Raw genomic sequence first — 26,402 nt, 5'->3', positions numbered from 1 at the left:
ACAAGACTCAGGCCCTTGGTGCTCCCTAAATTGTTCTCGCGGACCACTTAGCTCCATTAATTAAACCTTCATTAGAGAAATGATCTGATTAGTCACTGTCTCTCCCCCAGATTCTAAACTTACATACTTCTGTCACCCACTTAGCATTCAAAGGGTCCTGTCTAGGGAGGCACCTGGGTGGTGGCTCAGTCGGTTGAGTGTCTGACTCATGATTTTGGTTCAGGTCATGATTTCATGGTTTGTGGGGTCGAACCCTGCCGGGGCTCCATGCTCAGCGGGGGTCTGAGATTCTCTCCCACTCCTTTGCCTCTCTCTCTCTCTCTCTCAAACAAATCTTTTTTTTTTTTTTTTTTAAGATTTTATTTTATTTATTTGACAGAGAAAGATCACAAGTAGGCAGAAAGGCAGGCAGAGAGAGAGAGAGAGAGGAGGAAGCAGGCTCCCTGCCGAGCAGAGAGCCTGATGCAGGACTTGATCTGAGGACCCTGAGATCATGACCTGAGCCAAAGGCAGAGGCTTAACCCAGTGAGCCACCCTGGCGCCCCTCTCAGAAACAAATCTTTAAAAAAAAAAAAAAAAGGCCCTGTCTAGAGGTGGGATCCACCTGCCCTTTGGGGAGTGGGTGGGTGGGACAGCTCACTTCTTCTCTGCCCTGCACCGTTGCCTCTAGGTGCCCCCATTGCACAGCTATGTGTGCAGCTTCCTCCAGTCCCCTGATCCCAGAGCAGAGGCAATGTACATAAACAGCTCAACCAGGAGAGTGGGAAGCTATACATCTCAGGGTTCCCAATTCAATGCCACACTTCTCCAAAGTCCATCTTGCCCTTACCTTCCACAAAGCACCAGGCCTAGGGCTATTGCTCAGCGAAGCCTGGTGTGTGGACACTAGTGCCTCCTCCTGAACCCACAAGTTACAGGTCAAAGCTCAGAGAGCAAAAGAAGGTCTTTATTTGGGGGGCGGAGGCCCTGGGCTGGCAGCTGGGGGCACAGGGGTGCTATGTCGGTAGGTACCCAGTAGGATGGCATTGATGTGCTCCAGAGTCTGGTTACTGAAGACCATGTTGAGGTGCTGTGTCCCGTGCAGAGGCAGCAGGTGCACAGGCTGGGGCTGGCGGCTCTGCCAGCGGGCACAGAGCTCAGTGCTGCGTGTGGCCACGGTGTCATCACCATCTTCATAGAGTATCCCTACAGGGTCTGTGTAGGGAAAGCCGTGGTCAAAGATGTAGGTGCGGGGTGTGGGCAGGCCCACGCCATACAGACAATATACTTCCACGCCAGGTGCTGGGAGGCCTGCCAGTAGGTCACGTGACTGTAGCCACATGTACCAGCCTTCCTCAAAGTGCACGTCTGCAAAGAAGCGCTGGAAGTCATGGCCTGTGTAGTTGACTCTGGGTGTGGAAATGAACACATGGTCTTCAGGCCATGCCTCGCTAGAGGGAAACATCCAGGGGGAAGTCGTTGTTATACGCTGTTCCTCTCTCAGCTTGATGCTGGACATGATTGGGATGCCCTGGTTGTCACCTGTGAACACAAAGCCAGGTGGGTCAGGGAGCCTGGCTACGTCCGGCCCACAGCTTGTCTCCCAGCCCATTTCAGCTGGACGCTCAGTCTTGTCCCTGCCCAATTCCAACACTGCCTCCAAGCCACAAACTCTGAGCATGCCAGCATTCAGTGGGTGTTCAGTGTGTGCTTATTAAATGAGAAGCCCTGATGGCACGTGGGGCAGAGCTGTAGAGCCCCAAAAGGAGGGAGAAGTTGGTTTCTGGAATATGGGTATATATGTGTGTAGATGAGAGGTTGGTGCGGTGCTTCTCCCTCAGCCAAGTGTCTGGTGGCCGCTGTGGACTGAGGCTACTCGGGGTCAGAGCCATGTTATTGAAGAATCAAATCAGACTGAGTCTCTGTTTGGCCCTTATTGATGGAGTCTGATGAGTGTTTTCCTCAGCAGATCAATGAGCTACTGGAGGGAAGGTCAAGTCTGGCTGTGCCCAGCATATAGTCAGTGCTCAACAGGTGACAGCTGTGTCAGTTCTCAGGGAAGGGCAGAGGGGCTTCCAGGGACTGGCCCTGCCTTTGGCAGATCTGTTCTCAGTAAGCAGATCTCTGGAAAACGGGCTCCTGGAACCAGAAGCCTGCCGAAATCCGAGTGGGCAGGCCCTGAGACTACAAGGAACAGACCTAGGTCCATGTGTCAGATTGATGGGGTTCACTTCCTCTCTTCCTCTCCATTTACTTTCCCTTTGTCACTGAAACACCAGATCACCAAAACAGACTTCTGGCAGGAGCTACCAGGCCAGGCCAGGCTTACTGCTCTCAAGGGGCCAGTGACAGGGGCCAGGCCTCAGGAGTGGTAAATAACACCCCCCACCCCCAGCCTGGCCATGTGAGCAAAAGCAGGAGTGAGGGCAGGGCCGTGGTCAGCTTCATCCCCCTTCACCCCAGGCCCCTCATTAACATGGGTGGTCTGAGGCCCTCTCACCTGAGGCCAAGACCAGCATGGGCTTGATGGAGCCCCCCCAGGGAGCCCCAAGAGAGATGAATCCATCGATGAAGCGGTCCTTCCAGGCCTGGGGCTGGCGCAGCAAGAAATAGAGCAAGTGCAGGCAACCAAGGCTGTGACCAATGAGGAAGACAGGCTTCCCATAGGCAGCGTGCATCTCCTCCACCAGCCCGGCGAGCTTCCGGTAGTATTCCTCCTGCTGGCCTGCAGCGGAGTGGGGTGGGGGGTCAGGGCAGTGAGGGGTCAGGGCCCACCTGCCCCAAGCCCACTGTCTACAGAGACACTCACTGGGCTCCAGCCGCCAGTCGTAGGGGGCAGCGCGTACCGTCTCATCCCGCACATACCCATTGTTGACCAGATTTTGCACCAGCGTGTGCATGTAACCTGTGGGGAAGGCAGTGGCATTGGAGGCTCTGGTCACGGCTCCTGTGGGCTGGCCACGGCTGCAGCCCACCCTTTCCCCAGTAAACACACCTGCCAGCTTGTTGTTGTCCAGGTACTCAACAGAGTAGGTCTTCCCGAAGCCGGGAACACGGATCTGTACACCAGGGGCATTGGACACGCGCCCAGAGCTGCGGTTGTAGACAACCCTGGAGGCGGTGGGACATTCAGCCCACCAGCAGCCAAGGGGCTGAGCGTGGGGGCCGGCAGAGGGGAGGGCACGTACCTGGTATTATCAATCCAGCAGTCCACCCCAAGGGGTAGGAACATATTGAGATCCAGCCAGATGGTGAAGAAATCCTCTGTCTTGCGGTAGCACATCCAGTTCACCACATCTGGTTTATCCAGCTTGGCTTCCAGCTGATTCCCCAGGCAGCCAGGCACTGTGGGTACTAGCCTTCATTCTGAATTCTTTGGATTCCTCCTCCCCTGTGCTCCTCTCCCCACTCCCCTCCCTTCTCCCCCCCCCCCCCCAATCAGGCTGTGTGACCAGCTCCGCCCCTCCGTCTCCCACACCCTCAACCTCCAGGAACTAAGGACTTGATCCTTTCCTTTAACACCCCCACCCCAACCCCCCAGCAGCCTAGAGCCCAGGTTCTCCTCAGGCGTGGAAGGTCCAGGGGCCAAGGCCACTGGCCCCAGTCTACAAAAGGCAAACACCTACCCTGGCCTCTCCATTAATGCCGAAGTCCAAGGTGAGAACAAATAGGTATGGGGGATTGGGGGCTGGGCCTAGGAGAAGGAGGCAGGCCTTGATGGGCCTCTTCTGATTTCCTGGGTTGGGCATCTTGTCTGTGCCCACATCTTGTCTGTGCTGGGGGATGGGGGCTGAGTGGCTATAGCTGACCACAGCTTGTAATACCCAGGCCAAGCCCTCAGGCTCACCCGCCCCCAACTCCACAGGCCTGGGGTAGATAGCTGAGAGACGCAGAACAGTGTGGTGGGGGAAGGGGTTCATTTCTTTGCAGAAGCCTTTGGACCCTCAAACACAGGCAGGTATGAGGCAAATGCAGGGGCAGAAGGGCCTTGGCAGGGTCTGCTACCGGGGGGCTGGGGCCCAGGCTCCCTGAGGTCTGGCCTGGTGCATCAGGGGCCTGACGGGGGCTTACCGAGGATGACGGGCCGTGTGTGGTTATTGAGCTCAGCCTTGGGCGTGGTGTGCGGGGGGAAGAGCACATTGAAAAGCCAGAAAGGGGTGGCAGGGGGGAGCAGCAGCCCCAGCAGCAGCAGCCCCCACTGCCATGGGGAGCCCGGCGGCCCCATTCCAGCCCTAGTGCCTATTGCCCAGTGAAGCAGTCCTGGGCTGGCCTTATCTGGAGTGGGGGTGGGAGGGGCCCTAAGGCCAGTGGGAGGGACAGCCTGGCCAATGGGGGTGGCCAGAGATTGCCGGAAAGGGGCATAGCCTCAGGGAGCCAGCTCTGGGCCTGGTTTCAGTTCCGCCTTCTTCCCTTGGTGCCAGGGGAAACAGAGCCGGGGCAGCAGGAGGCCCAGAAGTACACAATGTTTTATTGAAAAAAGTCAGGCTCCAGCTGGCCAGTTCCATTCGGCTTGGCTTGGTGGGGGACCCTGCCCACAGGAGCCTGAGCCAGGTCTTCCTGCAGGTGGGCAGGGCCAGACCCCCCCTCCCCTGTTGCCCTTCCTCTCCTCTCTGATGGTGACATCCAAACAATAAATATGCAATAAATAGCGTTCCTGGGCAGGCTGCCTTCCAATCCCATGTGAGCCCCCCTCCCCCTAAGTCTTCTCCAGCCAGGACAGCCCTCCTGGGGTGCTGGATGGGGAAGTCCCCAGACCTCTCAGGGTCCTGCAGAACTTCGGATCCATCGGCATTATCAGCCCACGCCTGGGCTTCCACAGAGACCTAGCAGAGCTGGGTCCAGGACAGGGCCAGGCAAAGCAGGGCTGCTGGATAGGTGCTAGGAGGGGGCTATTATCCTGGACACCTTCACTCCAAGCCACAAGTGTCTAGCCGGCTCAGGAGTAGATGGTGATCACTTCACGGCCGCCGCCACGCACCAGCAGCACACGCTCGAGGCCCTCGGTCAGCACCTCCAGGAACTCCATGTCTGTAGGGCATCAGGTCAAGGAGGCAGCACCGGCACCAAGGGGCACCCAGGGAAGTTTGGCCTATTAATCAGAGCTGGGGTAACCTCGCACTCCCCGCGGGCATCTAAGGAGAAGAGCTCCTGGCCTGACCTCAAGTGTTGTCTACCTCCCCACTGCTTCCCTCTCCACAAGAGGATACAGTTCTCATCACCTTCGCTGTTCTTGGGTGGGCCAGGCATGTTCAGTAGAACCAGGCGGGCATCGTGGGAGCGCGTGACAATGACTTCATTGAGCTTTACGGCAGTGTGCATGCGACGCACGTTGGACTGGTCCCTGTAGGAGATGCAGCTGATCACAGGCCCCACCCCTGGTCCACCAAAGACCTTCTCCGACCCAAGCACACCTCCGCTCCCAGACTCCTCTATGGTGGGGTCCATTTTTGCTACACTCACGGCTTAATATGCACCAGCTCCCGGAAATTGTCAGGGGCATGGCTAGGGTCCCAGGACTCAGCCGCCATGTACTTGTCCCGCGTCCATGTCATCTGGATTTTGTCAGCACCAGTGCCAGACTCATCCTCCTCGTCTGAGTACAGGCTCTCCAGCCGCAGGGCTGAGTGTCGGTCCTTGACCAGCTGGGCCTGAGGAAAGTCAGCCTTGGTGCCACAGGAAAAGGGCGGCCTGGCTGGCCCAACATGAGCACTGGGCCTCCGGGAAATGGGTACTGACTCAGGTGAGGTTAGGTGGGGTGAGTCATTCCAATTCCCCAAACCAATGGGGTCTCCGAAGCCTGACCTACCACCTGCGCCCCTGCCCCAAACAAGAGAGCCACCAACTTCTCGCTCCCGCTCCGTCTTCGTCAGCCGCATCTGCCGCAGCATCTGGGAGCGCTGTTCCATCATCAGTGTCCGCTCATAGGTGTATGCAGAGATATCGCTGTTGTGCTGGAGAGAGAGAATGGGCCACAAGGAATGGGCTGCATGCGGCAGGGCAGCCATGGGGCCACAGGGGCAGGTGACTCACCATCTCTACCACCTCCACCTCCGCCTCAAGGCGCAGATGGTACAGGAAGATGGCCAGATCCTTCTTCATCTGGATGCTGTTGTCGTCCATCTGGGCCACAGTGAAGATGCGCATTCGGCACTTCCTCCACACCTGGGCCCCAGGAGCAGGTAGGCGCTTTAGCCACAAGCCACCCCACCAAGGGCCCAGCCCTGCCCGCCTGCCTCCACCCCGCCGGCCCACCTTGTGCTGGCGTAGCAGGAAAGGCAAAAGCATGAGCATGCCCCCGTCGTGCACGATCCACCAAATGTCAATGTGGCCCTCCAGGTAGCGCTCATGGTTGCTGGGGTAGAAGGCGATGTTCTTGGGGACGAGTAGGGCCAGGTGGGCCGCCGTGGTGCAACGCACGGTGTCTGGGGAAGAAGGCCACTGCTGAAGGCCAGCCTGTGGCCCTCGGGCCTCCACCCTTACTTGATCCCCAGCCCCTCTCCCACAGCCCAGGACCTGCCCCGTCACGCACCGATAAAGGTCTTCCAGGCACGCGGGTCCTCGCTCTGTCGCCAGCCGTAGGGCCAGCCCAGCACCACAGAGTTGTGCCTCATGCCGCCCAGGCCACAAGACTGGATGAGGTGGGCCAGCCCCTCTCGAACCTTGCTGGCTACGACCACCTGGCAGAAGCCCTTCACCTTCTCAATCTCCATCATGTTCTTGATTGTCTGTAGGGAAGACACCAGGGGCGGAAGACAAGGCCATTAGTGTTCCCTCTGGTGGGCTCCCTCTCCACAGAGTGTCCCAGGGGTGAGGGTCAGGGAGGAGAAGGGGATAAGCCGCCCACCCAGAGGCCATATTTTCAAGGTGGGACAGCGATTCCCCCTTGCCTCAGCTCTCGGGGCAGCAGTGCTGGCCACCTGGCTGGCCAGGATTAGTCCCCTTCTCCTAGGAGTTAGCAGGAGCCCAGACACCTCCAGTCTGGTGCAGCACCCTGCCCCCTACAGCAGGCACCTGTTCAGCTGCCTGAGCCTCGCCATAGCTCTCCAAGAAGCTGCCCTGGATGACAGAACCGACGATGGTCAGGCCCTTGCCGGCCTTCAGCTGGGAGGCGAAAGTGAGGAGCCGCGGGTACTTCACGTGAAGGTCCTCGTCCAGCTTCAGCAGCACCAGCAGCTGAGGCCTGCAGGGCCCAGGTGGACAGCCTGAGACCTGGGCCACAGGTTTCCAGGGAGCCCCTCTTCCTCCTTTCTCAGCTCACAGGCCCCCACAGGTTTGAGAAGCAAGAATCCAGGGGCACTTGACAACCCTGGGACAGGGAACATGGACTTGGGAGGGAGAGCCAGCACCTCTTGACCTCCCACCCTCCCAACAGCCCGAGGACCTAGAGTGGCTCTTGCCAGCCCGGGTGTGAACTCACCGCCAGTTCTTGGTGTGGGGAGGCCCCTCCTCTAGCCGCAACAGTGCATAGCGGGCAGCACTCAGGGAGAGGCCTCGGATCCCGTCACCCCACTCCTTTTCAGCCCTGCGGAGACCACCATGCGCTGGTGAGCCCCTGGGCCCACCCGCGGGATTCCGTCCATGTGTATGTGAGCCAGTCCCAGTCACAGAATCCCGGCCCCACACCCACGGTGGCTAGTAATAGATGGCTCAGCTCCCTCAAACCCGACAGACCACCCCACCTGCCCTGACCAGGTGGCAGCCTGCGCTTACCCTTGGTATTCGATGTACTTGTAGATCATGCCCGCAATAAGCATGGCCACCAGGGCGTAGTACCAGGAGGAGACAAACATAAGGGCCAGGCAGAGGCTCATGCCCAGGAAGGACAGCGCCCTGGGCCAGAGTGGGTAAGGACCAGAATCAGGGAGATCAGTAGGGTCCCCAGCCAACCCTCCAACACCCCAATCTCTTACCAGAGCAACGCTACCCAGGAAACTCAAACTCCATCCTGGGCGGGGCTCCCCTCTTCCCCCACAATTCTTGTGTCAGAGGACTTGGATGATGGGTCCGGCTGGTGCTTACCAGTGATAGTACTTGAACCGGGGCCGCCAGTTGGGTGTCCTTAAGAGGGTCTGCACGGCACAGGCCAGGTTCACAAACAGGTAACACATCAGAAAGAACCTGCAGCACAGGGAATGGTTGGTGCAGAGCAGCCTCCTCGGCAGCCAGAGGCCTGACGTACCTGCCTTTCCTCAGGCTGGGCCTGGCTGAGGAACCGGGAGTGTGTGGTGGCCCCGCCCTGTGTGGTCAGGTCTCCTCAGCCACAGGGCCTGAGGCAGAAGGGCCCACTGTAGGGGTGTCCACAGAGTCAGCTCTCAGAGGACCAGCAAGTGTCTACAGGCAGATGAGGTGGGAAGGGGGCTCCAGGGAGGGGAGCAGTGGAAAAGGATGGCGCTAAGGAGCGCTCAGTGTCAGGAGAGGACAGACAATACTCAGGTACTCAGGCTGCTGGCCAGGTGACCAGTTGGATGAAAGGCTATTGTGAATGTGGAGAGGAGAACCTCCAGGGAATATGAAAGGGCCATTTTGCATACAATGAAGTAGGGACCTGTGGGGACTCCGGTGGGTGTGGGAGGCTGGGACGTGGGAGCCCTCCAGCTGAGGAGCACAGGGCTGAGGGAAAGGAGCGCCCACTTCCACCTTCAGCTGGCAGAAAAAGGAATAGCAGACAAGAAGCCAGGACAACTTACTAGAAAAGGCATACCAGGGGGTAGAAACCCCTAGAACGGAGAAGTGGTCAGTCCCTTTGGGGCTGCAGGGAAGAACCACCTGATAAAGGCTGATACACCCTTTGGCCTGGGCAGTGGGGGGTCACCATCTGATGAAGATGGCAAGAACGGTTGTAGGCGCACACGCAGGCACACGCGGAGCTGGGCAGCAGAGCCGCCAGCAGAGCTGGGGGCAGTGAGAGAGAGCGATTCTGGCAGGCCTGGCTTTGGCTAGGGGGCTGTTTCAGGGGGAAAGGAGGACCTGTCACGCCAAAGGCTGAGTCGGGCAGTGAGGGGTAGGTCTGTGGTAACCAAACAAGCACGGGCGGTGGAACGAGATGCCTGAAGAGAAGCAGAGTAGCCACTGGCAGAGGGGCACATGGTGACCACAGGAGCTCCGGCTCAGGGACCCCTGGAAAGTGCCACATGCTGACCAACTTCTACACAGCACCGGGGGCCTCAAATGTCCAGCTGACTCCAGAACTTTAAAAGCAAACAACTTTGAAAACAGATGGGTGGGGCAGTGGTGACTTCATTAAGGCACTCGGCATTCAGTGCATGCCCTATTGGGTGCGGAGGGCTCTGGCTGCCTGCTCTGGGAGTCTCCCACAGAGAAGTGTGGGACCTGCTGGTCTCTAAGATCCTGTGTAAGTGGTGGGCTCACTCTGGAACCGTCTCCATGCAGAGGCAGGCTGATCTCGACCATGCACACTTCTCCCCACACAGCCTGACCCCGCTCCCAGCTGGACCCTCAACAGCGGACAGGGTTACACAGGAAGGTGCTGGGGGCCCCTAGATGACAGGTGCTGAGGGTACAGACTCCTTTCCCAAGACCATTCCCCTGCCCTCCCCTGGCCCCCAGCTCACATGGATAGAATGGGGGCCACCATGTCAAGCGAGGCGATGAGGATGCCCAGCTCGGCAATGAGTGCCGTCAGGAGGAGTGCCCACGTTGGTTCACCGTTTGCTTTTCCATGGCCAAATACCTGCAGGCACCAGGGTCAGTGGGGTCAGCAAGGGAAGAAGCTGGTTCCTCACCCCCATGCCACACCCTGGGCCACAAGCCACAGCCCGGCCTCCATCATTCCCAAGGCTCTCTTCCGGGGCTTGGGTCATGCCCACACCTGCCCTGACAGGTACCACAAGCTTCTCCGCCCTCCCATCTCTCCAGGACACTCTGCTGTAAATGAGCCATAGAAAGGCCATGAGATAGAAAGGCCATTGGGATTCTGGGCCCAAGTAGCTCTGCCAGCAGCAGGGCAGGGCTGGGCCAGGGCAGCTCTCAGCAACTTCTCACAGATGGCTACACAGCCCCAGGGCCACGAGAGGCCCCAGCATGATGCAGGGCATCCATACCCCTACCTCTCTCCCCTGCCAGTGTGAGTGGCCAGGGGCACGCAGGCTGTGGGGGGTGGGTCAGATGGGCTCACCCTGAGGAAGGGAATGATGTTGTCCTTGGCAATGGCCTGCAACAGGCGCGGTGCCCCTGTGAGGCTTTGCAGGCCGGCACCACACGTTGAGAAGAAGGAGCCGATGACGATGACCCAGGGCGAAGGCCAGGCCAGTGTGCCCACCACCAGGTTCCTGCTGACGCCGTCGCCGTACCTGCAGGGGCCAGGCTCAGGCCATGCTCCATGCAAGGAGCCCCCAAACCCTGCTGGGGGGGCTGCCCAGAGTGAAAGATGTCAGCAGTCAGGAAGGCTGGCTACGGTGGGCAGAGTTCCGGCCCCTCAGCAGAGAAGACTAGTTCCTTAGGCCCTGTCCTTTCCCTCAGCCCAGTCCTGGTCCTAAAACCACCATCCTCTCAGAAGAAGAAGTCCTGGTGGGGCCGGACTCACCTGGTGGCACAGACCACCACTGGCAACCAGCAGCCTGAGGACATGTGTGGGACCACGTGTACGAGGGGAGCTGGTGTCAGGGCAGGCAAAAGCTGAGCCCCCTGCCACAGGGAGGGGCCCGGCTCACTCACTTGTCCCGGAGTACCACACCCTCGATGCAGGCGCCAAAGAGAACCACACTGCTGAAGTCTGCGGCCGTGTCAAGGAAAGCGAGGCCTCCGCTGGCTCTGCCGCCCCCCTGGGTCCCCACACAGAACCCACACTCCCCTCACCCCAGCCTGAGGCAGCAGGCAGCTGGGACAACCCCAGCTGAGGGTCTCGTGTCACCCATCGCGCGCACGCATGTGAAGAATGAGGTGTGTATGTGTCCACGCGTGTGTGGTGCGTGTGTGCTGGCCAGCTGGTGACTTATGTGCAGATGAGGGCCTCCCGCCCCTCTCCCCACCCACCCGTGGCCTGGGAAAGGATACACACAAGGGAGGTTGTAACAATGGCTAGAATGGTCCCCACAGGGATGGACTTCTGGGCATCACGGAGGTCCCCGGAACGGTTTGAGCCAGCCATAATGCCTCCAAAAACAACAGGACACCCTCAGGGGCTCCCCAGGAGTGAGGGCAGGGCCGGGTGGGCGGGCGAGAGGTACTCACCTGTTACGGAGGGAAAGAAGATGCCAACCAGCACGGTGAAGGATGTGGCGATGTCAGCCACCACGTACAGGGGCAGGCTCTCCTTGAAGCCGAGGGCATCTGTGGAAGGCAGCCCATGCTTCTCCACAACCTCGCCCTTTTCCAGGTAGGCGCTCCACAAGTTTTCTGTGGGGGCAGCGGCATCAGGACTGTGGCCCTGCTTACTTCCCAGGGGCAGTTTGAGGCAGCCCAGTCAGAAGCTGCAGCTGTAAGGGGCTCTGGGGTTTCGGGATGTTGGCGGGCGGCGGGGGGGCAGCATTGGCCACAGGGAAGGAGCTGTCTTGACAGAAGGCTGACAGGCAAAGGTGGCTGAACCACCATTGACCAGAGCCTCGCCACTGCCTGCCTCCTTCACAGAAGCCCTTTATAGCTCCTGTGAGAATCACAGGCAGCATCAGAGGCGGGTGGCTGAGGAGAGAGGGGCTGCCAGAACTTTCTGGGGGCTGCTGCATGCCTGGGATACTGGCCAAACTGGCTCTTTTCACCCAAAACCTAGCTGCCAGGAACAAGGCTGAGAGGACACCGCTGGGCCGGGAAGGCAGCCAGACATGCCCCCCATTCCTGAGCTGGCCACACAAGGACAGCTCTGTGCTCCAGTCCCCTTCCGCACTCGCTCCCTGCCTCCTACTCTGCCCGTGTGTCAGAAGCAGGAGGATGGGAGGGAGGACGCACGCACCCTGGAGCACACCGGCAGCTGCACCGGGGATGCCAGGGATCTCGGTCACATTGTTGACCAGGAAGTAAGGGTCACAGGAATCAGTGGTAAGGTTGGGGCTGTGGCAGAAGAGGTTCCATAGCTGGGTGGCCACTGTCTCATTGTTCATTGTGGTTGTCTTGGCACACACGTCAAACTGGTCCCGGGACAGGGTCCTGTTGCCCAGCATGCACACTCTGTGGGGAAGGATAGGAGGGGCAGAAGCATCAGCACCTGCTCAGCTGGAGGCCCAGTGTGTTCCCATCCTCCAGTCTCTGGGACTTAAAGGCCACGTCCTTGGGAGGGATGTCAGGGCGATGCGTGGAGGTATTCCCAGGTTACTTACGGAAACACAGGAGGGTCAAAAATTGACTTGATGCCCCCGGCATAGATGGACAGGATGGAGATGATCACACATGCCAGGAAGAGTGAAGCAAATTTGTTCACATACTTGACACCAACAAACACCACCAGGGTCATGAAGGTCAGAAAAATGGTCCCATACACCCGCATATTGTTCAAGGTAGCACTTGATGTATCGTGGGTGCCTGTTGGGTAAAAAATGGCAGCCGGCGGAGCAATGTACGTCTGAAACAAGACGGATAAAGAAAGTTCAATCTTCCTTTTTGGAAAGTGAATTCTGTCACTTTGGTTTTCTTTTTAAAAGAATATTTAGACAAAGACAGTCATAAAAGACCATATATTTTATGATCCCATTACATGAAATATCCAGAATGGGTAAATCCGATTAAAGACAGAAAGTAAATTAATGGCTGCTTAGGGCTGGGGGGAATGGGGAACAAGACTACCAACAAGAATGGGATTTTCTTCTTGGGGGGATGAAAATGTTCTAAAATTGACTGTCGTTGATGGTTGCACAACTCTGCGAATATACTAGAAACCATTAACTTGTATACTTAAAATGGGCAGAGAACTGCATTGTATGTGAATGATACCTTAATAAAGTTGTAATTTTTTTAAGATTTATTCAGACACAGGAGTCAACCTGAATAGCTAAAGAGCCAACAAATAAAATTATGATAGTACTGGATTATGAGCCAAAGAATAAATACCCAGGAGTCTGTAGTGATACAAATACATGGTTAAATAAATAAATCAACGGAGAAGAGGACACATTCCGCTTACAGAAGAAATCCAAATAGTAAATGCAGGAATGCGGGAAATGGAAAATAAAAAACAACCCCTCTCCCCAACCCGAGAAGATGCAGGAGCAGAGCCCTATTACAGGCAAAGGAGCTGGAGGTGGGGATAGTGAGGCAGTTCCTCTAAACATCTCCTATTGTCTGGATCCCCAGGGACGTGTACTCTGTGCTCCCCACAACCCCTCCATCTCTGCTCCACCAGCTGGGGCAGTTCAGTGGGGAGGAGGAAGCTGAGTCAGAGTGCACCTGGGGCTCATGGAGGGGGCACAGGTCCGGTGGCTGTTCACCCTTTTAGGGACAAGGATAACATGGATCTGAAGGGCCTTGGCACAGAGCCCTGGGGAGAGACAGGCACAGAGCCTACACAAGCCCAGGAGGTAGGCTCTGCATGATCACCGAGATCACAGAGTTAAACGCAACAGTTTACAGACCACCTGCTATGGCTGAAATGGTGCCTAGGTAGATGGAACACTCAGGGTCAAGGTGAAGGCAGCCAGGCCCCTCCCCTGCCTGGCCAAAACTGGCAAGGGCTTGAAGGGGAGACTGGGTGAGCAAAGATCCTTCTCCCTTGAGAAGGCCCTCCACATAGTAAGGCCCAGCCCCTGGCCAGAGGTGATGGGAGCATGAGCAGCCTGGCTTAGGGAAAAGGGACTAGTTGGACAAGAGCAGAATTGGCCAGGGCTTAGCCTAACTCACCAGCAAGATCTCAATGGCACCTAGGATGTACATGGCGGCTGCAAATGTTGTTCCCAGGTAGAAGCACAGGCCCACAGCGCCTCCAAATTCTGGCCCCAGCGAGCGGGAAATCATGAAATAGGAGCCCCCAGCTACAAAAGAGAGTCAAGTCTGGTTCTTCTGCAAGGGGTTCCCCCTGCAGGACAAGCCCTCACAACCACCCAGGGTGACAGGGAATGTTTTTCCCACTTACAGATAAGCAGAGGGTCAGGAGGCTTGCCCAAGGCTGTACAGTTCATAAGTGGCTGGGCTGGGCCTGAACCCCTTCCCACAGGACTCCAACATTCAGCATCGGCCAGTGAAATTCAGACACACAGCTTTGCTAGAGCAGCTCTGATCCACAGCAGTGCCCATGCAGCCCGCTGTCCCCCAACCCCCTGCACTCAGGCCAGTCCTCACAGCCTCCTCTAGCCAGGGCTGTCCTATCTCAGCATGCTCACCCCTCACAAGGGCTGTGTCTGTTAGTCAGACCCCTCCAGACCAAGGCAAGGGCTTGGTCCAGTTTTTTTGTCCCCAGGTTCCAGCACAGGGCTGGCCACCAGGCTAACTCTCCTGCCTTGAGACTGTGCTTCTGTCAGAGCCTAATACCCCTGGCAACACTGACGGAGTCAAAACTGGGCCCCTGGGGCTAGTGAGGGTGCAGGGGACAAGAGTGACTCCATGTTTCTTGTTCAATCTGCTCCTAATAAAATGCCTCTGGTGAAAAATCTGGGAATAGGGCTCCAAAGACTTTTAAAAAGTAAATCCTTTCCAGGGCTCTAATCCTATCTCTAGGATCCTCTCCTAAGGGAGCTATCAAGGGCCTGAACAGAGATCTGTGTGCAATGCTGTTCATGACAACGTTTACAATGGTGAGGAACCAGAACTCGAGAGCAGAATAATCACATAAATTAGGTAATATCTTATTGATCCTGTTTAAATAACCAAATAAACTGTTTCTAACTCGGGATGATGGGATTATGGGTACTTTCAATTTTCCTTTCTGTATTTTTCTTCACTTCCAAACCTTCTTATGGTAATCATCATATATTGCCTCCCCGCCCCGCCTTACTTTTGTACTAATACTAATAAAGCTGTTATTTTTTTTTTAATATTTTATTTATTTATCAGAGAGAGAGAGGGAGAGAGCGAGCACAGGCAGACAGAATGGCAGACAGAGGCAGAGGGAGAAGCAGGCTCCCTGCTGAGCAAGGAGCCCGATGTGGGACTCGATCCCAGGACGCTGGGATCATGACCTGAACCAAAGGCAGCTGCTTAACCAACTGAGCCACCCAGGCGTCCCATAAAGCTGTTATTTAAAAACAAAAATCCACACAGGGGTGCGGGGGAGAAAAAAAAGTCCAGAGACAGAACCCAACTTGAATAGTTAAAGAGCCAAAGTGGAACAGTTTGAACAATAAGATAAATAGTGATAGCACTGGATTATGATCCAAAGAATAACATAAATATCCGGAAATCTACGTTAGTATAAAAACTGTTTGAATAAATAAACAGGGTCTCTGAGAGCGAAGTCCAATTTCATCACCTGTCGTGAAAATGAAAACCCTCTACCTTGTCTATCTTATAATCCATAGTGTCTAGACTCTTTGGTGTGGGCCACCCTGTAGGTCCCATCATCTTGTCAGCCTGGGTACCCTTTTTTTAAAAACTATTTTGGGGGCGCCTGGGTGCCTCAGTGGGTTAAAGCCTCTGCCTTTGGCTCAGGTCATGATCCCAGGGTCCTGGGATCGAGCCCCACATCGGGCTCTCTGCTCAGCGGGGAGCCTGCTTCCTCCTCTCTCTGACTGCTTCTCTGCCTACTTATAATCTCTGTCTGTCAAATAAATAAATAGAATCTTTAAAAAAAAATAACTACTTTTAGACTAAACAAACAGAACATAAAACATAACAACAATCTCAAAATCCCTCAAGCAAGGGTGCTCCCAGAGATTAAGACCTCACCAGACAACGGCCTGGGGGGAAGGAGGGCATGGGAACGGGTCTCTGGACCCCTTCCTCCCACCAGGCCTGGGGTGGTGCGTACCCACCTGGAACCACACCATTGGTGGCGATGGCGCTCATGGAGATGGCCGTCAGCAGGGTCTGTGGGAAGGAGGCCTAGGTGAGCAGCTCAGAGGGGTGGGCTCCGTGCGGTGCCTGCGGCCCCTACCCCCGCAAGGATACTCACACAGCAGCAGCAGATGAGCACTATGAGGAGGGCCTGCAACACACCGGCCGTGCCCACCATCCAGGTCAGCCGCAGGAACAGGATAACCCCGAAGATATTTTGCAGACAGGGCAGGTACACCCCCATGAGGGTGCCCATGCTGGGTGCCTGTGGAGCAGGAGGGGAGGAGGGGAACACGGAACATCAAAGGGGCCCAGAGGGAGCACGGAAGGCCAGCCCCCGGTCACTCAGAAGACTCCTTATCCCCGGGGTGTTCTCTCAGAACGGTAGGTTGGAATCCCGAGTGCAGTCCTGGGAAGCACGGGGGGTTGGTGTGACAGCTAGGTTATCTATGCTGACTTCCACATATGAAGACAGTTTGGGACTAGAAAAGTATAAAGCCTGATTTTTTTTCAAAACCCCACATGTGAGCTTTTGAGCCTCACTTCCCTCTCAAGGTGTGGCCCCCTTCCCTTCCTCTCTTCAGTTAAACTTCTAGAAAGAAAGATCTGTCTTGGACGCCCAACTTCTCACCCAGCAGACCCCATGTCATCCACGTTAGAGTCCAAGAAGTTGTCCCTGGGACTTCCTCTGCCAACCCCCAACTCCAGTCCTGGTGGATACCAAGGGCTGCCTCGTCTATCTCTCAAGCTGCCCTGAGATCAGGCTACCTTCCCTTGGCCTAGTCCCCTGAACCTGGGGTACCACACCTGTGGCACCTGGGTGGCACCCCAATGTGCCTGTCAACCTCTCCACATTCCAGCCCACTCGGCTGCCAGAGCAGGTCTCTGAAAACCAAGCCCAAACTCATAGTCCATGCTGAAAACTCTCTGCATTGTCCATCCTGTAATTCAGTGTGGGCCAGATTCCCTGGTTTGGGCCACCACATGAGCCCCGTCACCTTCTCTGACAGCTTCAGCCCCTGATGACACTGGTCCCGCATAGCCTCTGAACCAGGACATGTGCTGGGCTCTGCTGGGAAGGGTCAGCCCTGTCTCACTGCCTGGCTAACTCCTCTTCAGTTGAACCTTCAGGTGCTTAACGGTTGCCTCTTCCAGGAAGTTCTCCTGGGTTGCCTTAGGTTGAGTTGCATCCCCTCAACACATCTGATATACATGGTAACTGTTCACTCAAATGTCTCATGGCTACACTGGGTTATAGTCGGTTTGCTCACATTTCTATCACCAGTAGACCCTACAGGTACCCAAAAAGTGACCCTGAGCCCAGTGAGTAGTGCCTTGAAAGGCCCCTGGGATAACCTGTTGGGAAAATCCTGCAGAAACAATAGAAACTCAAGCTGAAGGACAGGTGAGGAAGGTCCAGTGGACAAATCCAGACAGAATTTCTCAACTCTTTAAGGGCAGAGTAGGGGTCATCCAGGAGGTCAGGGCAGAGGCTGAAATAAGAGGCAAGGCTAGCACCTTCCTGAAAGGTTCCTTTTGAGTGCAGCCTAGGGCAGTAGGGCCATAAGAGCTTTCACAAGAGCCCCAGCAAAGCCTGCTGCCCTGGAGCTGGGGTGTCAGAGAGAACCATGTGGCCACAGGAACTCTACTGAAGGGTCCAGGTCTGGGGCAAAATCTATGTACAGCCTAAAAGGGCCTCAGAAGGGCCTGGAAAGGCCAGAGTATGAACAAATGGTCCCTCAAACTGTAGGTGATAAGCACATCTCATCTGGGTTCTGAACCCTTCATAGAGGGCCTGGACCACTCACTGGATGGTGGCAGCTCCCAGCCCCACCTCCATTCTAAGCTGAGTCACTCTGGGGAAAGGGCAGTGTGGGAAAGGGCAGGGCCGGAAATGCTTTCTGCATCCCCAAATAACCTCTGGCAGCCTCCGAAGGTCATTTGGCCAGAGGCAGAGCAGCTGCCACGGAGAGGCTGTCTTGGGTCTGGTTGGAGGCCCACCCTTCCTGCTTTAAGTCTCCTTTCCTGAGGGCCCTGCTCAGACCCGTCCTGGGTAAGGATCACAGCTCAGTGGTTACAACTCCCTAGATTCCTGCTGACCCACTGCAGACTGGACCAGCCTTCTCCTTCCTCCATGGAAAAGCCACTGAAACTGAGACACGCTGCCAAGCTCTCACATCCCAACCCTAGAGCCGAGTGAGCTGGGCAGGTAAGCTGAGGCTGGATCCCAGCATCCTGACAAGGCTCCTCATAGGCTAGGGGACCCTGACCCTTCACTAACACAGACTTCCATCTGACACTCTTGTTGAGATGTGCGCTAGTCTTTCTCAGGGACCTTTTAACTTCCAACCATCAGGTCCCTGGATTCAGCCAGAAGGAAAAGGGAGGAAGCTCTTATCAAGGATCCTACCACCTGCTGCAAGCAACACTCTTAGAGGCTGACACACCCCTGCAGGACTGAATAGGGAGAGCTACAGATACCCGGGCTTCTCTGCCATGGGTGGTCCAGAAAGTGCCAGCAAAATCTAAATCACAACCAGCAGGATAGAGAGGGGGTCAGGTCTGAGTGACCTCAAGACCTTAGCTGCCCTCTCTGAAGGGGGGGCTGGTTTGCCTCCTGGAGGAGCAAGGTGAGGGGTGCACAACAGTCCTGTGTACCCTCTCCTTGGGCCACCCCAGGGAGGCCCAAATTTCACAAGCAGGTCTGAGGCTGCGTCCCCAGTTTATCGTAACCAGGAACAACTTCTATTAGTGCTGACCTCCAGCAAGAATACTACAGTTAGTGCCAAACATAAAATTTATTTATTTATTTATTTTAAAAAAATGTTCTTTATTTGAGAAAGTGGGGGAGAGCATGTGTGCATGCCTGTGCATGAGAGTAAGGGCTGGAGCAGAGGGAGACAAGGACTCCACGCAGAGCCCGGAGCACGACACAGGGCTCAATCCCAAAGGCCAGAGATCATGACCTGAGCTGAAATCAAGAGTCAGACACTTAACCAACTGAGCCACCCAGACAGCCCTCAAGCTTCTTTTAAATCACAGCTGCTTCCTAAACCTCAGGGAGTCAGGTGGAGACTCAGGTGGAGAGGGAGGGCTCCTTGCCTTCAAACTGAAAATATGGAATAAAAACCCAAACTTCACTTAAACTGAGCCCCATCCTATAGGGCAGCTGAGCAAGGATGTGTAAACTCATCCGGAGTGGAGAGGATGGCTGGAGGGCCAGAGGCCTGGATAGTGACGAGGGATGGGGACAGGAGAGGGAGAAGTAAGCTCCAAGAGACAGTGTTATGTTCCAAACATGCCCCTAACTTTGGCACCTGAGGAACAAAGGGGCTGTTGGAGAGGTCTGCCAATGGAAGCAACACAGTGAGGGGCAGGTTTTGGTCACTTGATTACATCGCCCCAGTGTACAACCAGGTTCCTGATTCCTACCCTTAACCATCCTGACGGAATGCCAGGGCTCTGGCCCTCTATAGTCATCTATCACACAGTAAACCCACAAATCTGTCTTCTCGTGTACGCATTCATCTTGTCTAGCTGAGTGACCTCAGACGAGTCACTTCATGCCTCTGACACTTAGTTTCCTTGTCCGTAAAATGAGGATGAAAGTAGCACCTGTTTTATACCTTTGTTGTGAAGATGGCAGGCAAGTACCCAAGCCCACTGCTTAGCATGACGCCTGGTACACAGAGAAGGCAGAGAAAAGGCAGCCATCACTCTCACTATCGTTCCTAGGGTCTTCTTGGCCCTCTGCCCCCATCAGAGGCTCCTCTTCAGGCCACCACTTAAAGCTTTCTTGAGCCCAAGGCACTCAGTGCCCTTGATCCATGCTCACCGTACCTGCTACCCACACCCCCTGGGATGCTCACAGTTGCCAATTCCATGGTGTTGAGTCTGTCTGTCCTCCTAGGACTGGCCCCCCTACTGCCCCGACCAGCTTACCTTGGCTGCTCTCCGGCGGGCGCCCTCCCCACTCTCAGCTTCCTCATGCTCCTTGGCACCCTGTGTGAGGTTGGTGTAGCTGACGAGCTTGCCCAGAAGAGATGATACCTTTGGGCGGATGTCCAGCTCCTCCTGTAAACAGAGCCACAGGGCAATCTGGCAATGGGCCCTGAAGGTGCCAGGCTACTCGTGTGTAGCCAGCAGCCTGGCTTCTGGCCCCTTGCCAAGCCCTCAAGCAGGTCTGGGCCTGATTCCACTTTTTGCCTGGGGAAGCCCAAGCCAGCCTACTGGACTGGTGTGCGCACCACACCCTAGCACGCGCCACTCAAAGGCCCAGTCCAATGACTGCTTCTCTCTGCCTTATCTTGGCTACAATCACTACCAGCCCATTTGTGAAAACTACCTGCCTCGGGTAAGGGCAGGGCAGGGCACAGCTGGCAGAAGAGTGAATGACACACTTCATCCTGAATGTTCTGCCTGTCTACTTCCCAGCCACGAGTGGCCCTCTGGTACTCACATCTGCCCACAATGCTCCCACAAAAAAAAAAAAAAAAAGCCATCCCAGCTAACCAAGGAAGTCAAAAGAGGATGTCTGGAACCAAGTTAAGTCTCTCTTATTTGCCCAGACCCTGAGCCTCTCAGATGGTCTTCTCCTCAGGCCCCAGGCTTTGTAACATACCTCAATCCCTAAGGTAGGATCCTGGCTCCCTAGCCCATCTTCAGGTGGAGCCAGATCAAAGCCTTTGCTGCAGAAACTTGCCATTTTTCCAGGTCAGGAGGCCTCCAGGGCTCAGGCTCCCCAACCCCCACTTGAGTCTAGGCCTTCCCTATTCCTGCGCCCTTCTCAGCACCACGCCTCTACCTGCCTGTTGCCCATTTAGTCTCTCCCTGTCTGTCATCTCCCTTCCAGCTCTACACACAAGGAGAAACTGGTTTGAAGTGAGAAGTGAAGATGCAGGTCTATTGGGGCATATGGAGGCTGACAAGGAGCCCATGAGATTCCACGGGGCAGCTGAATGTATGGGTCAGCGTTTAGAGGCCTAAACCATGCCTTAAATCCAGATCCAACTTCTGAGCTTGAGTCTGAAGAGGATAAAGTTCAAGTTCAGAGGCATAATATTGGGAATGTTTGCAGAGAGGTGTCCACTAAGCCTGCAGATGTGGAGACAGAAAGGAGATCCAGTAAGAAGGACCAGTACTCTATAAATATGAAGACAGAGTTAGAAGAGCCAACCAGGGAGAACAAGGAAGAGTTCACAGGAGATGGAAAAATGAGAAATCCTGTAAGTAAAGGGAAGAAAGGAAATCCCAAGATGAGAAATCCTGACAGGCGGTCATCTGGCAAGGGGCTACATAGAAATCAAAAGTACATACCCCTGGAGGTGATAATGGTGTAGGGCTGTGAGTGGACTCTGGGAAAGCAGTTTCGGTTCAAAGGGCCAAGGGAAATAGGCAGAAAAGGGGAGACTTTAGGAGGAGCTGAGATATTAGGTGACACAACTGTCCAGACTGCCTGCTTAGCATAGGCTTGAGTCCTGGAGGGTCCCTGCACCACCCCCACCTGCCTGCCACACCTGTGGCCCAGAATGGCTGCTCAGCTACCTCAAACAGTGCCAGGTTCCTGTCATAGTAGTCACTTCCTCTGGAAGCCTCCAAGGGACAAAGAAAAGGGCTGCTCTCTCTGTGGTTGCCATGTCCTATGGAGAGAGAGGGACAAAAATCTCAGTCAAGGTCTGTCTCTTGAGTCCCCAGCTTGCCTGCACCCCAGCCCTACAAGCCAGCCCACAAAACATATCTCTGTGGAGCATTTTAGTGGCCAGTGTACCAGGCTGGGCCTGTTTCCCATCATATTTTGCCGTGAAGAGCCAAAATTAACAGAGTGACCTACGACTAAAAGCCAGCGAAACACTTCCTCCAAGGCAGCTATGTGAAGGGTCCAGACACACTAGCTCAACCACGTGTTAAGGCCGAGGGGCGGAGCCTGATGGGAGGGGCGTGGGCAAGTCCTGGCCAGCCCTCCGACCGTCCCAGAGCCCAGTCCCCCCACCCTCAACCCCGACTCCCATTTTCCAGGTCCACCTGGAATACCCAGCATGCTGGGCGCCGAGGGCTCAGCGTCCTCAGGGCCCGAATGGGCGCTGCCCTCCAGGTAGATGAAGCCACACAGGGTGCCTTCAGCGGCCATGGCCAGCAGGCCGCCTGCTCGCTATCCCACCATGCACTGGGCGGGGGCGTCCTGGAGGGCAGCCCAGGGCATGCTGGGAGGAGGCAAAAGGACTGTCCAGACGGCGGAAGTGGTGCAAGGAGCCACGTAGGGTCGCCTAAGAAAACCCTAGGAGAAAGCCGGGCCAGGTGGGTGGTGGACTGAGCAGGGATTATAAACGGAAGCCTGTTGGTCTCCCTTCTAGGTCCCAGCAACTTGCCGCAGAGCGAGGCTGATACCAGCCTTCACCCAGCATCCCGCTTCCAAGCTCGAAGTAAACCTCGCGGAAAGGAAGAGGGAAGACCCTTTTTAAAATAAGCCCGCCTCGACCCGAAGCTCAGCTGATTTTTCTGGTTGTTCAGCATTCAAATTCTCCCATTTCCCAGACTTTATCCTTTTTCTGTCTCTGTGGGTTACATTCCCAGTTTTCCATCGAGTAGGCAGAGGACACCAAGTACGCTTTTTCTAGTCGTTAGGTGCTTTTGTCCCCCTCTAGACAGTATGGCAGCTGCGGCGGTGGCTGGAGGCCTCATAGCAAATGGAAAGCTGTCATCTTGGGTTACAAAAGCCATGTTGGTGTTGGATGGCAATAACCGTGGCAGCGGGGTTGGCCTAGTATCCATTGATGTAGGTGGCAACAGAATTGTCATCACCGACCCACTAGTGGTGTCCCAGCCATGCACTGGCCAGGCCTGGTTTTGTGAATTATGTGCCAACCCTCCCTGGTTCAATAACCCCCCTTCATTTCTCTTGTCTGCAGCTAAGAATGCTGAATGATGCTTCTTCCATCTGAAACATTCTCTTGCCATCGGCGTAAGATTTAACTTGCCTTCTCTGAGCTGACAACATTCAGTAGTAGGTGCTGCACTGTGGATTCTTTATTGTCCAGAGACGGACAGGTAAAGTGTGCTGATGAAAATTTGGGGGCAGTCAGCTCTTTGTTCCCCCAGCATGTGAAGGGGATGTATCACCTCACGTAGGAACCTGAACTATCTAAGTGAGACAAGCAGCGCAGTCCCACGAGCTACACAATTGTATGTAGGTCGTGCCAACAGCACAGTGGACAAAGAAAGCAAGCAAGAGTTCAGGACAGCCCACTGGGTCATGTTAAAGCCTCATGGGGTCATTTAGCTCCTCAGACACTCTATGAAATTTGCTGTACCCTTGATACTTGTTCACAATCAGGATAAGGAGCTACAAGAAAAATCAGAAAACCCAGTAACACTGCTCATTCCATTAACAGCCCTTCAGTGAGAAGCCTCTGAAAAGTGAAAAGTGTGACCAAAAAATGTGTCTCTTCTGAGTAAGTCAGATGCTTCATTTTGTCAGAAAATGGCAGCTGTAGAGCGCATCTTCTTTCCCTTCCTGCCCTGGCTGCCAGGAATCTCCAAGCTAAAGTTACTCCTTAGGTACCGTCACCATCTGTCTCATCTCAGAGTCCTTACCCTCTTCCTCTTCATGGTTATGATCTTTCTGACTGTTCCAGTGCTTTGGGGAGACACTTTTGTTGCATTTATCTCTTCTGACCCTTTTGTGAAAGTAGGCTGGAAATAAATTATAAATTATGCTAAGCTCGTGCACTGCAGCCTGTCTCACCATTGTTGCCTATTTCTCTGAAGAGACAGCACTGGTATCCAGAAAATGCAGAGTTGAGCACATAGCAGTACCCTCTGCCAAATGCTTGTGAATAGTCCTCCTAAACCCACCTGGTCCTTGTCCCTCCAGCCATGACCCAGAGTGGCTGAGAGCCTATCCAAGGGTTGCCTTTAGTATTCATTGCAGCACTCCAATAGATATTATTTATTTCCTTTTACTAACAAGGAAAATAAGGCTCAGAGAGATTCAGAGACATGGTTACCCGGTGAGAGGAGTCAAATTTGGGTCCCAGGATCCACCAGAATCAGGTGGCAGCTAAGCTACAAGTTTCCTACTCCTACTCTTCTGGGCCCTGGTTCATCCCAAGATCCACCTCAGGGTACAGGTAGCCTTTAACCAGAGAAGAGTGGCTGGGGTTTGCAGTTAGCCCAGGGTGCATATACTCACAGTTCTTGGCGCTCACATGGCTGGCAGCCTGGCTTGGATTCCAGACCCTCCCTCTGTGTGACCCAGGGCAACCTCCTTACCCTTTCTATCCTGCTTTAGTTTCCTCTTCTATGAAGTAGAGATAGTAACACCCACTCTTGCAACGACCCAGATGCATCAGAAAAGGAACAATCTGGCGCCAGACACCCTGCAGTCATTCCTTGGATTTCCCCAAAGATTTGTTTAAGGACAGCTCCCAAGGAACTGTGGGAAGGTGGGGAAACCTTAGCAGTGCCTGGATGTCTGTACTGCCCTCAGCTATTCCAGAAATTCCAGGGCAGGTCTGGACACGCCTGCCAGGCCAAAGCTACTCAGATACCAACCTGAGACCCCCAATGAACCAGGGCATGGCGTAGTCCTGGGGACTTCCTGTGAGGTCCACATAACTGTGTGTTCCTGCCAACAGCTATGAACACACCAGCTACAAGTGGGGATCCAGGTGAGAGTCCTCATCCCTGTGCTCACAGGGATCTGCCAGGGGTACCCCTCTAGAACCTTCCTACCCCCTGCCCACAAGCCATAGTGAGGTGGATGAGAGGCCCATTTACACCCCTTGGAGCTTAAGTATGAGCCTTGAGAGAGTCAGGTACCAGGTTGGAGTGGCGCCATGAGATGGACCTGAGGCTGTTTTTGTGCTCCCTGACCTTTTGCAGTCCCTACCAAGAAGGTTCATAATCACTCACCAGGGCGCAGAGTGTCCCCCATACTGCAGACACAGCCAAGTTCTGGCTGAAAAGGAGCAAGAGGAGAAGGAGGGGGACTAGTGGGAGGAGCTGGCTCAGCTTGGAGGGACCTGGCAGGAATCAGCCAATGTGGCTCCAGGTCCCCCCAGTCACCCTGGGACGCCAGGGCGGGGCCAGAGGCTTGGCTCAGCTCTGCTTGCCCACTGGTCCAGGCTGATCTGGGGATGCAGCCCCGCCCAGCCTCTGTAGGAAAAGAACGTCCCAGGGCTAACCGGGAATCAGGGGACACTGGCTCTTGCTGACCACTGGAATAAGGCTAGGGGCAGGGGTGGAGGTGGAGTGTGTGCATGCACACAGCTGTAAACCTTCATGTCTAGCAGCCCACTCCACTGTCCTGTGCCATCTCCACACACAGCTGTCAGGTTGATACAACATCACACTTGCACAAGAACATATATATGCTGCTATTTGCACAGACATGCTTTCTAAGAGAGTCCTGGCAAGGAGAGCCCCTCACCCCCAGGGATTCCTAGGGTGGAAGATGGAGAAAGGGGCTTGGGAGAGGCAGGAACCTGGAAGAACAGAAGCGGGACCACCTTTAGGCCCAATTCTAACACCTAGGTTTAAGGTTAGGGCACTGGAGTTTCTAAGCCTGGGTTTGAATGCCTTGGGGCAGATTTAATAACTGCTCCACTCCTCAGTTCACTCCTTCCTAAGCGTGAGTAACAGGACCTATCCCCTGGGCAAAATTGGGAGGATTAAACGAGTTAATTCATGTGCAGCCGCGAGACAAGCCTGGTTCTGCGGGAGTGCTTCACAGATGCCCAGGGGACCTCCAGCTCTGAGGTGGAATCAGCTGGAGTGCACTCACAGGCAGTTACCCCTAGACTCCCTCAGGCAGGCACAACCTTCTTTGCTGGCTCTGGGAGGAAAGAAAAGAGAGGGTAGTCCCAGGGACTGAGTCGCTGAAGCGCAAATGGGTAGGCGAGGCGAGAGGAGGCTGGGAGAGGTTCACAGAAGGTCTTGGGAGTGGGGTCCGGGTTGCGGCTGTGCTCCCAGGCGGGAAGGGCCAGAGATGGGTGCTCCGCGCTATTCTCGATCCGGGCGGCCCCGCCGGCCTGGCTTCCTTCGTCGGCCACGTCTGCAGCTCCCGCCCGCGGCCCGCAAGGGAGGAGCTGGGATGGGGAGGGCGGCCCAGCCGCGGGCGCCGGGGGGCCCAGAAAAGTAGTGTCTGCGTGCGCGGAGCGAGAGAGGTGGCGGAGGGGCAGACTAAGAAAAGTTGGGCCCCCATCGACGTGTGCTCGCACGGTTCGGGGGTCTCTGCGAGCGCCAGCCACGCGTGGCCCGCTCCCCTGCCCCCCACCAAAGCCCCCACCGGGAGCGCCCTCACCGTCCGAGTCCTCCCGCTCCGCGCGTTCCCCGTAGTCCACCCAACTGAGACCCTCGAGGTTGTCATAGTCGCCGCGCCTCGGCCCGTCCACCGGCACCACGGTGAAGTGAGGCATGGCGCGCGCTCGGCCCCGCCGCCCCGGCTGCCTGCCGGGCTGCCCCGCTGCCCCGGGCCGCCGCGCCCCGCCCGCTCGCATTCCTCCCCGCTGCGCTCACTTCCTCCGCCCGCCCCCCGGGCCGCCCCTCGGGGGCGG

General features: G+C 55.6%; 2 protein-coding genes and 1 long non-coding RNA gene across 5 annotated transcripts; 1 reads left to right on the top strand and 2 right to left on the bottom strand.

Moving 5' to 3' along the window:
- Positions 1-925: 925 nt before the first annotated feature.
- LCAT (lecithin-cholesterol acyltransferase) lies at positions 926-4,345 on the bottom strand. Of its 2 annotated transcripts, XM_059153283.1 has the most exons (6): positions 4,051-4,345; positions 3,168-3,324; positions 2,975-3,090; positions 2,789-2,884; positions 2,480-2,704; positions 926-1,521 (listed from the first exon to the last, which is right to left on the bottom strand). In XM_059153283.1, exons 1-6 carry the CDS (start codon positions 4,202-4,204, stop codon positions 947-949), a joined length of 1,323 nt encoding a protein of 440 aa, XP_059009266.1. In that variant the 5' UTR covers positions 4,205-4,345; the 3' UTR covers positions 926-946. The 2 variants fall into 2 exon arrangements, with proteins under 2 accessions (XP_059009266.1, XP_059009265.1); XM_059153282.1 differs by having other exon boundaries at positions 2,789-3,090.
- An 81-nt stretch (positions 4,346-4,426) lies between these two features.
- Positions 4,427-26,332, bottom strand: SLC12A4 (solute carrier family 12 member 4). Of its 2 annotated transcripts, none has more exons than XM_059153281.1 (24): positions 26,150-26,332; positions 21,394-21,488; positions 19,792-19,923; positions 15,968-16,114; positions 15,828-15,882; positions 13,762-13,892; positions 12,249-12,490; positions 11,885-12,099; positions 11,170-11,334; positions 10,993-11,091; positions 10,654-10,711; positions 10,115-10,289; positions 9,552-9,670; positions 7,999-8,097; positions 7,690-7,809; positions 7,397-7,501; positions 6,991-7,159; positions 6,509-6,704; positions 6,232-6,401; positions 6,010-6,141; positions 5,823-5,930; positions 5,440-5,627; positions 5,187-5,320; positions 4,427-5,007 (listed from the first exon to the last, which is right to left on the bottom strand). In XM_059153281.1, exons 1-24 carry the CDS (start codon positions 26,262-26,264, stop codon positions 4,916-4,918), a joined length of 3,261 nt encoding a protein of 1,086 aa, XP_059009264.1. In that variant the 5' UTR covers positions 26,265-26,332; the 3' UTR covers positions 4,427-4,915. The 2 variants fall into 2 exon arrangements, with proteins under 2 accessions (XP_059009264.1, XP_059009263.1); XM_059153280.1 differs by lacking the exon at positions 26,150-26,332 and adding an exon at positions 23,440-23,608.
- LOC131818654 (uncharacterized) lies at positions 22,056-23,447 on the top strand. The gene is made up of 3 exons (XR_009348905.1): positions 22,056-22,143; positions 22,755-22,893; positions 23,238-23,447. It is a non-coding gene; the product is annotated as an uncharacterized LOC131818654 (long non-coding RNA).
- Positions 26,333-26,402: the final 70 nt, after the last annotated feature.

The sequence above is a fragment of the Mustela lutreola genome, chromosome 16 (genome assembly GCF_030435805.1).
Source record: "Mustela lutreola isolate mMusLut2 chromosome 16, mMusLut2.pri, whole genome shotgun sequence".
NCBI lineage: Eukaryota > Metazoa > Chordata > Mammalia > Carnivora > Mustelidae > Mustela > Mustela lutreola.
This window is presented reverse-complemented; position numbering and strand designations above follow the sequence as displayed.

Coding starts and splice junctions, on each gene's coding strand:
- LCAT (XM_059153282.1), bottom strand. CDS start 4,204: ATGGGGCCGCCGGGCTCCCCATGGCAGTGGGGGCTGCTGCTGCTGGGG. Junction 3,325..4,050: donor CACACGGCCCGTCATCCTCG/GTAAGCCCCCGT, acceptor TAGTACCCACAG/TGCCTGGCTGCCTGGGGAAT. Junction 1,522..2,479: donor CATGCTGGTCTTGGCCTCAG/GTGAGAGGGCCT, acceptor TTGTGTTCACAG/GTGACAACCAGGGCATCCCA.
- SLC12A4 (XM_059153280.1), bottom strand. CDS start 23,593: ATGGTGAGACAGGCTGCAGTGCACGAGCTTAGCATAATTTATAATTTA. Junction 10,712..10,992: donor TGTTACAACCTCCCTTGTGT/GTATCCTTTCCC, acceptor ACACGGCCGCAG/ACTTCAGCAGTGTGGTTCTC. Junction 6,142..6,231: donor TCCTGCTACGCCAGCACAAG/GTGGGCCGGCGG, acceptor CCTGGGGCCCAG/GTGTGGAGGAAGTGCCGAAT.